This window comes from Sciurus carolinensis, chromosome 16 (assembly GCF_902686445.1).
Source record: "Sciurus carolinensis chromosome 16, mSciCar1.2, whole genome shotgun sequence".
Taxonomy (NCBI): Eukaryota; Metazoa; Chordata; class Mammalia; order Rodentia; family Sciuridae; genus Sciurus; species Sciurus carolinensis.
Window position 1 is genome coordinate 13,042,075 of NC_062228.1, and position 9,415 is coordinate 13,051,489.

General features: G+C 44.8%; 1 protein-coding gene across 2 annotated transcripts; it reads left to right on the forward strand.

Annotated features, from left to right (window-relative positions):
* Positions 1–201: 201 nt before the first annotated feature.
* Positions 202–8,759, forward strand: Chst4 (carbohydrate sulfotransferase 4). Of its 2 annotated transcripts, none has more exons than XM_047529666.1 (2): positions 202–294; positions 7,255–8,759. In XM_047529666.1, the coding sequence occupies exon 2, from the start codon at positions 7,273–7,275 to the stop codon at positions 8,458–8,460; it is 1,188 nt and encodes a 395-aa protein (XP_047385622.1). In that variant the 5' UTR covers positions 202–294; positions 7,255–7,272; the 3' UTR covers positions 8,461–8,759. The 2 variants fall into 2 exon arrangements, with proteins under 2 accessions (XP_047385622.1, XP_047385623.1); XM_047529667.1 differs by lacking the exon at positions 202–294 and adding an exon at positions 479–516.
* The last annotated feature ends 656 nt before the right edge of the window (positions 8,760–9,415 follow it).

Here is a 9,415-nt window from a genome sequence, read left to right on the forward strand (position 1 = left end):
ATAAGATCTTACGAGCATTTGGCTTATAACTATTGAGTGATGTCCCTATCAACCACATCTGCTAAGTCTCCAGGAGTCTCACCTTGCGCTGAGAGAGCTGACTGACCTTCGGACTGCCTTTGAGCAGTCAACATTCCAGGCAACATCCCAGGTGGGGGAGAGAATGCTTCCTCCTTTTCTCTCCTGGCCCACATGCTGTAGCGTCTCCCCACCCCTTGAGTCTCACTGGTGTTTAAGTTATTAGTGTCACAGCTTCTGGGAGCCAGTGGTTCCTCCAACCTGTCTGTCTGTAAGGTGGGTCTCTTTTTTTGTTGTTTTTTGTTGTTGTTCTTCTTCTTCTTCTTTTTCTGCTTCTTCAGCAGAAAGGAAAGGGCAGTGAAACGGATGGGTATGAAAAATGCCAGGAGGAGGAGGAGGAGAGGAAGCCGAGAAGGGATTTGGTGAGTCAGTGAACAGTGACCAGCCTGGCTGTAGTGAGCCTCTGGAAAGCAGCGGGAAGCCGAAGCCGTTAGCAAGGTAAGAAGAGAATTGCCCCAGGGCTGTGGATCAGAGGATCCCACGACCTCTGGCTGCTAGGCTGGGGATCCGGATGGCTGGCTAGAGGGGCTGGTGGGCGGGAGGGCGAATCTGAATCCGAATCCCGGGGCATCTTCTGAGCCACCTCTGCCAGCAGCTCTCCCACCCTGACTCACCCCATCCCTAAGGGCCCAAAAGAGCCTAGAACGTGGCTGTTCAGATCCTGGCTCTGGAGCTCAGGTACCTGTGCTTCCCACAGCTTCTCTCCTGCTCTGCTGAGGACGGGAGAGGCACCGGGAGCTGTGGGTTTTTTTCCAGCTCAGGTGTGATCTATGAAAACTCTGACCTGAAACCCAAAAGACGGGGGTTTTGATCCAGGCAGAGCTATCATGGCTGGTGAGTCAATCAATCCAAGTTCAGTTTATTTATTCTGAAAAATAAGAAAATGGCTCATCACTGTCCAAAATTTCTAATTGGTTTATTTTCATGACTAACCCTCAAAGGACTTTGACCATCATGAAACACCAGGCAGTTATAAAATAAGATTAAGTTAGAGAGCCAGCATGTCAGCTAAGCTAGAAGGGACCTCTATCTTGAATGGCCTTGAACAAGCTGGAACTTTTAAATGGAATTCGAATGATTTTATATGTGTAATATAAAAATGCCTTGTTCAAACTTCCTTGTTGGGTCAATGAGAACACCTCAAATGGTAAAACAGCCTCTACAAATATTTGTACACTCATTCACTGATAGATGTTTCTTGAGCATATACTATGTGACAGGCACTGACAAGGACCCAAGTTCAGTCCCCCTGGTACTCTCAGTCTGGTTAGTTTGCCGTATGGACACCCTTTGCCCCAGAACTTAGCATCACAGATTTCCCAGGACTACAGGCTATTCATAAGGTAGGCCTCCTCAGCCCAACTCCATTCCCCAGCTGTACAAGGTATCTTCTGTCACCCCTAATGTCTGGTTGCAAGGGTGTAATATAACTAGAGAATATAGAATGATTTTGGGGTTTTTTTTTGGTGGTACTAAGGATTGAACCCAGGGCCTTGTGCTTGTGAGGCAAGCACTCTACCAACTGAGTTACATCCCCAGCCCGGGAATATAAGTTAGTAATATGCCAAGTGGTTGGAATCCAGGCTTCTGTTTTTGTATTTTATTTTTCGTTGTAGAGGGACATAATACCTTTATTTTATTTATTTATTTTTTATGTGGTGCTAAGGATCAAACCCAGTGCCTCACACATGCTAGGCAAGTGCTCTGCCACTGAGCCACAACCCCAGCCCCTGGAATCCAGGCTTCGTAAACTGGTATCTTTTTGCTTTTTTCACAAATTTCTCATTTTGTTTCTGAAGGTCTTCCTAGCGTGGGCCATCTAAACTTCAGCCCTCTGTAATCGGGCTGCTCAATGAGGTTCCTCGTTCTGGTGGTTTCACGGTCACTGTACCTTATAGAGGTTCTCCCTTGTCACTACCCCTATGGTGATAGTTTTCAAAATCCTAACGTTCTTACTACTCTTCAACTAAACGCTGTCCACTGTGTTTCGGTTTGATGCCGATCACCCATCACTGGGGTGACGGGATGTGCTGAGCTTGGTGTTTTTGTTTGTTTTGTTTGTTTTGCCTTGTCCACCCAGTAACTGAAATGATTAGAACAAGGCAGCCTGTCACCTGAATGGGGCTTTTCTTTTCTTCTTTTTTTTTTTTTTTAACCCTAGCTGTACTCTTGATAATAAAAATTTTCCAAGTTAATTTTATGATATTTTTCCTTCAGTTTGAATTACTACATGCTCAGTGTAGAAAAATATTTTTAGGGTGAGGTTAACTGTGCCACCTCACATCAAAACTATGCATCTGATCTGATCAATACCTTGCTACACATCTGAGAAAGTATTGGTTGTGTGTTGACACTCAGTGAAGTCACAGATACTAAAGACTGTCTATGTGCATTTTATAAAAGGGTAAGTTTCAGTTTCGTGAAGGAGCTCGCCAGGTGATCAGCTTCTACCAGTGATGATGTCTCCTCCCACACTCGACTACATCCTGACTTCTTTCTACCTCCTCATTCATTTGAAAAGTCTTTAAGGAGCTCTCATCACTTGTCAAATTGTTATGTACCTGTAAGAGAAATAAGACAGACTTTCCCTTAAATTACTGCAGCTCAATGGGAAGAGACTTTCATATACAACTGTTTCCTCCAGACTGGGATGGATGCTAATGGGACATTTGGAAAGAGGAGGGAGAACTAACTTTCTTTTCATTTCTTTTCTTTTTTCTTTTCTTTTCTCTCTTTTCCTTTCTTTCCTTCCTTCCTTCCTCCCTCCCTCCCTCCCTCCCTCCCTCCCTCCTTTCTTTCTTTCTTTCTTTCTTTCTTTCTTTCTTTCTTTCTTTCTTTCTTTCAGTACTGAGGATTGGACTCAAGGGCACTTGACCACTGAGCACATCCCCAGCCCCATTTTGTATTTTATTTAGAGACAGGGTCTCACTGAGTGACTTAGCGCCTTGTCATTGCTGAGACTAGCTTTGAACTCGAGATCCACCTGTCTCAGCCTCCGAAGACGCTGGGATTATAGGCATGCGCCACCGTGCCTGGCTAAGGGAGAACCTTCTTTAGGGAAGAAGGTTGGCAGGCTCTCAAAGAATGGTAGTTAAATGGCTCAGGACTCCTAAATAACAGGGCAGTTTTGGAAGAACTGAAAGTTGAGTCGGAGTCTAAGGTATCAAAAAGAAGGGGAGTGGCAGGAAATCAAAGATCAGGCCATCAAGGACCCTGAGTGAAAGATTTGGGGATTTTGATTTAGCCCTACATATGTTGAAAAGTTATTGAAGCATTTTTAAGCAGGGAGTGATACACGTGTGTTTTAGAAATATAGTTTAGGTCAGCAGTGGACAATGGGGGGAGAGCCGAGAGGCAGAGGCGGAAGGGGACTATCCACGGCCCTGCTTGAGGTGAGCAGGCTGGGAACTCTGGCAATGAGAGTGCAATTCAAGGGTGCGATTGGAGAGTCTCCTTTTCTCCACTGAGACTCTCTAAGCACACTAGTGGCCACATTCCCTCACTTCTGCCAGGACCTCAAGAGCATCCAACTACACTGCTGATGACAGTCTCTGCAGATGTAAGCTTTGCCAGACACACCCCAGAGTGTTCCCTGGTGGTCCGCAGCCCCGCCATGTGTTGTCTGGAGTGGGACTCACAAAGGCATGTTCTTTCTGACCAGGGAACGTAAAATCAAAGAAAGATGTTTTAAGGATTTATGCAGGAATTCCTGAGAACCACGGACAACTAAGTCTGAGAAAAACTGGGGACAGAGTCAGAAGGTCCAACTCCAGCTTGGAGAGGGAATAGGCTTGAGGTCAGAGCAGAGGAGGCAGGCAAAGAAGGCACAACGCCACTGAACCCCACGGGACAGAGTTAGCCTAAAGCTGGAGGGAGGGAGGGTGTACTTTGAAAGGTCTTCTCTCCTAATCTCCAAGAAATATTAGCTTTTTCCTAAAGTGATTATAGGCCTATGTATAAAATTCTATCAACAGTCTCCCTATAATTGCACACAGGTCAAGTTCTTCCCTCTTATGTTCCTCTCCCTTTTGTGCCATTGTTTTCTCTTTGTTCCAAACTGTTTCTCATACTCATGTTCCCTAAGCAGCTCTTCTGTTCAAGTGGCATCTGTCCTGGGTGGGGGATGGAGAGGGCATCCTTTGACCATTATCAGTAGTGGTCTAGTTCCTAATCATTTCCTCTTAAACCCAAGTTTAAGAACTAGAAGTCTATCTTAGTTGGCCGCCTTCTAATTCACAGGGTCAAGTCTACAAGGCAGGAATTACCACTCACGGACATTTCCCTGGCTGATAGCAAAGTGGTTATTTTGGGGGTTTTTTGTTTTGGCCACAAAAGAAAGATGATCCTCCTTGGATCCTTCTGGCACATCCTGAGGAAAAGCCTTGTTGCGATGGATGGAAGAGAAGGGGACTTTCTGCCACTGCCATGAAAGGCCTGGCTTGGATCATTACACAGTTCCCAGAAGGTTGAGGGGACTTCCACGGGAAGCCCTTGAGCTGGCAAAGCATGCTTTACCTCTTCAGGAAGCAAGCTATAAACTCCAGCAGTCACATCTGGGGTTGCCCACTTCCTCCTTGAAATCCATTCTCAAATATCTCTGGAGCCCTGGACAGAGGAAATGGTTCATGAGTAGCATGGAGGTTGCCTGGGCAACAGATCAAACTTATCTTAGCATTGACTTAGCATTGACTTAGCACTTCCACCTCTGGGGACTAAGCTTACATACATACGTGTGTAATGACGTGTGAACATGAAGGTCATTACTGAGGCAGCTGAAATGGTAAAAGACTGCAAAACAAGCCAAAAGCCCATCAATAAGGAAATGAGTTAAATAAGTCATTGTATGGCCATACAATAGAATTCTGTGTAGCAAAAAGGAACGAGGAGGGCCGGGGTTGTGGCTCAGTGGTGGAGCACTTGCCTCGCATGTGTGAGGCACTGGGTTTGATCCTCAGCACCCCATAAAATGAATAAATAAAAGAAAGGTACTATATCCATCTACAACTAAAAACAGTTTTAAAAAAAGGAATGAGGAATCGCTTCTCGGCCTTTTGGCTAAGATCAAGTGTAAAAAAAGGAATGAGGAAATGCCTTATGTACTACCAGGGAACGTTCCCTGCAAGACATATTCACAATTAAAAAAAAAAATAAGGTACAGCATAGTGGGAATAACTTACTATTTTTTGTGTTTTAAAGAGGGAAAAAATTAAGAAAATACATACATTTGAATTTTCTTGGGTATACATAAAGCAACTGAAATTACACATAAAATAAACCCAGTTGCTATGTTAGGGACAAGTTGAGAAATGGGCAGATGGGGGACAGGTTTTGGAGGTAGATTTTTCACCATATACCACAAGCTATATAAATACTAGTTGTTAGTAAACAGAGAAAAGGTTAGTAATTCAGTGACTAGTAAATTATTGTTCTCTTTTGCCTGAAAAAAGCTGTGACCCTGTTAAAAATATGTCATTATCCCTGTTTCCAAATAGCTCTAGAGACTTTCTAAATTGTGACTACAGACTTCCCCTATAGAAACAACTGCTTGTCAAAAAATTAACACTTTCTGTCTTGTGTGTTAAACACTGGATGTGACAGAGCAGGCTGCCGACTGGTAAGCACTCTCTATCTTTCCTTCCCACATGCAGAATCTTAGGAATGCCCTATTTTAAATTCTGAGTCTATGGAATGTCCAGGAGAAAGATGCTTTTCAAAAGAATTTGAACCATGTGACAATTACCTGTCAAAAACTTTTTTAAAAACTTGGTGATAAGACTCATTACCAGGAAAATAGCAAACCCTACATCCAATTCCAGTTACCATCCAGAAATACAGTTTCTCTTCTTTATAAAAACTAAAAGGGAGATTTTATTGGTGCTAAGAAATTAGCAACTTGCTGCTAGTAATATTGGTACTATGTGTAATAGTTATTTTATCTCTCAATTATTATTTATATCAGGAAGTCACCCAAAATGATCCATAGTCACATAGGAAAGAGTTAAAATCTTCATAGGAGAAAAATTCTGGCAGTCTTTTCATGTGAAGCAACCCCTGAATATCACAAGAATAAGTTCAGGTTGCCCCCAGTCTATGTGAACCTTTGTATAAACTGCAAAATGAAAATCCTTTCTTTAAATATTTTATATCTAGCAACTGGAAAACCACCCTGTAATACTTACCTTGTTGGACCAAGATACTTTATTATCATCTACAGAATTTTTAAAATAAATATCTAAATCCTTGATGAGACGGCATTCCCTAGGGTTGTGCAGTGCACTACCTACTGAGCAGCCCTGGACAGGTTGTGTCAAGTGGCCAAGTGTTCCACAAGCGGCAGCACAGCCATAAAGTGGCAAAATGGCTGTAAGGATCACTAGTAGAGCTCAGTGTTGCTTGGCACACTTTCAGATTCAGCTAGTAAGGAGACAACGGTGCAACTGAAATCGATGCAGGCTGTCTACTGCCTATGCAGACCCAACAGCACTGAATCAGTTTCCCCATGTCCTTAGTCCCACAGGATGAGGTAAAATCAGATGGGACCCCATGACAGGTATCATGGGCATTTGGTTCTGCCACTGAGGATACAATTCTAAAGCCAAGTGCTTTTATAGCCTGCAGCTCCATCCTTCAAGGGACTGAAGTGGCAAGTCCTGTGCTTAATGAAAAATGGGGGAGGAGATGACAAAAGACCTTATGGCAATCTCCCTCGAGTTAAGGGAGTGGGTTGAGAAATGTCCTCAGGATGTTTCTTGCTGGGTGGCTCCTCTCCTTGAGCTTCAGGAGAATCACAAGGCATCCAACCAAGGCTTGGGTTAGGTTAAAATTACGCTTTGCCTCCATGGCCTATGTGAGGTCTTACATTCCACCACGGCACCACAGTGGGGTCATTCTCTATGTTGATTAAACATGGCTGAGTTCAGGTATCTTTAGTAATCCAAGAAAGACAAGGAGGAGGAATCAAAGACCCTAAAATACATAGACCTCATTGACACACCAGCTTCAAGGAACAGGAACTGATCTGGACAGGGATTTGTGCAATTGGTTGCACAAATGTCCTAGCTTTCCACATTGTTCCTTGGAAGGGGTCAGGGAGAAGGTAGCTTTGGCTAGCAAGAGAATGAAAGGTAAGCACCAAAACAGCAGCCTGACTCAGTCCCTTCTGCTTGTCCCTTCAAGGTCATCTGCTTCAGCACAATGATACTGCCTAAGAAAATGAGGCTCCTGCTGTTCCTGGTTTCCCAGATGGCTATCTTTGCTCTCTTCTTCCACTTGTATGAGCACAGCTCCCCGTTTAGAAAGGAGGAGCCCAAGCCTGTGCATGTGCTGGTCCTGTCTTCCTGGCGTTCTGGCTCTTCTTTTGTGGGGCAGCTTTTTGGGCAGCACCCAGATGTCTTCTACCTAATGGAGCCTGCCTGGCATGTGTGGATGACCTTCACCGAGAGCACTGCCTGGGGGCTGCACATGGCCGTGCGGGATCTACTGCGCTCTGTCTTCCTGTGTGACATGAGTGTCTTTGATGCCTACATGAAACCAGGTCCCCGCAAACAGTCCAGTCTCTTCCAGTGGGAACAGAGCCGGGCCCTGTGTTCCCCACCTGCCTGTGACTTCTTCCCTCGGGGGGAGATCACCTTCCAAGCTCACTGCAAGATTCTGTGCAACAAACAGCCCTTCAACCTGGTGGAGAAGGCCTGCCGCTCCTACAGCCACGTGGTACTCAAGGAGGTGCGCTTCTTCAACCTGCGGCCCCTCTACCCACTGCTGATAGACCCTTCCCTCAACCTGCACATCGTGCACCTGGTCCGGGATCCCCGGGCGGTGTTCCGTTCCCGAGAACACACCACAGCAGAACTCATGATTGACAGTCATATTGTGATGGGACAGAACTTGAAAAACCTCAAAAAGGAAGACCATCCATACTACACGATGCAAATCATCTGCAAAAGCCAACTGGACATATACAGGGCCATCCAGTCCCTGCCCAAAGCCCTGCAGCAGCGCTACTTGCTCATACGCTATGAGGACCTGGTCCGCGCCCCACTGGCTGAGACTTCCCGGATGTATGAATATGTGGGGTTAAAATTCTTGCCCCATCTCCAGAATTGGGTGCATAACATCACCCAGGGTAAGGGCATGGGGGAGCATGCCTTCCACACAAATGCCAGGAATGCCCTCAATGTTTCCCAGGCTTGGCGCTGGTCCTTGCCTTATGAAAAGGTTTCCCGACTTCAAGAAGTCTGTGGCGATACCATGGATGTGCTGGGCTACCTCCAGGTCAGATCCAAACAAGAGCAGAGCAACCTTTCCCTAGACCTTCTATCTACCTGGAAACCCTCTGAGCGAGTCTACCAGAGTGAAGAAGGCTCTGTCCCCACCTGGTCCTAGCCTCAGCCACATTCTCTGAATGCTTCTGAGCCATAACTGTGTCTCTGTAATTGTGCACATTGAGTAAGTTGTGCCCACACATGCCTCAGCAGAGGAATCTGTGTGCCAATTCTCCTGTCTAGAAAAGAGACTCAGGGACTTTACGTGAGCAGCATATTCTGCCAATGAAACAGAGGATTGCCTCTCTTCTCTCCTTGATCTTCCTATCTGTGAATACCTCAGAGACTTGGTGGCCTGGAGGCCTATTAGACACCAAACAGTATCAGTGGAATAAATCGATAAACCTCCCTGTTCACATCTTACCCACTGGGAAAGAGGAGAGAAAATAAAAACCAGGGAAGTGGTTCTTCCACCAAAGAGTTCAGAAACACATTCCACAGACATGAAGTTCTCAGCGGCTTCAAAGAGGGAAGTGGGAACAAAGTTGGATGCTTACTTGTGGGTTTGGCGGGAACAACTAGAGGTGGTCACAAACACTAAACAGACTCTCTGTAGAACAGGGCAAGTTCTTAAGTTCAGTGGGTAGCTGGGCTCTATTTGGATGTCATTTTCCCTCAGCATTTTCCTATCACATGGAAGACTTTGATCTGTGAAGCTGCCATTCATTAATACTAAAATTCCAAAATAAGATTCTGTTTGGAGTCTTCCCTTTCTACTAGTAGTAAATGCTCATCCTTACAGGATCTTAATCTAAGAACATAATCATCTTTATAGACTTTTATACTTTTGTTATTATCTATCAACCATGTATGTAAAAAATTGCTACAATAATATTAGGTGTCAGATAATGAACTAGCCCTTTCTTGTGTAAGGCATAAGTTATAAATAAAGCCATATGCATCAACCTAGGATCTGAGCAAATAATTCTTTTACTCTGGTCCTTCAGCCAGAAGACCTCAGTCTTATTATGTGCTTCACCTGGTTCTCGTATTCATCTCCCCTAATAAGAAAGTTA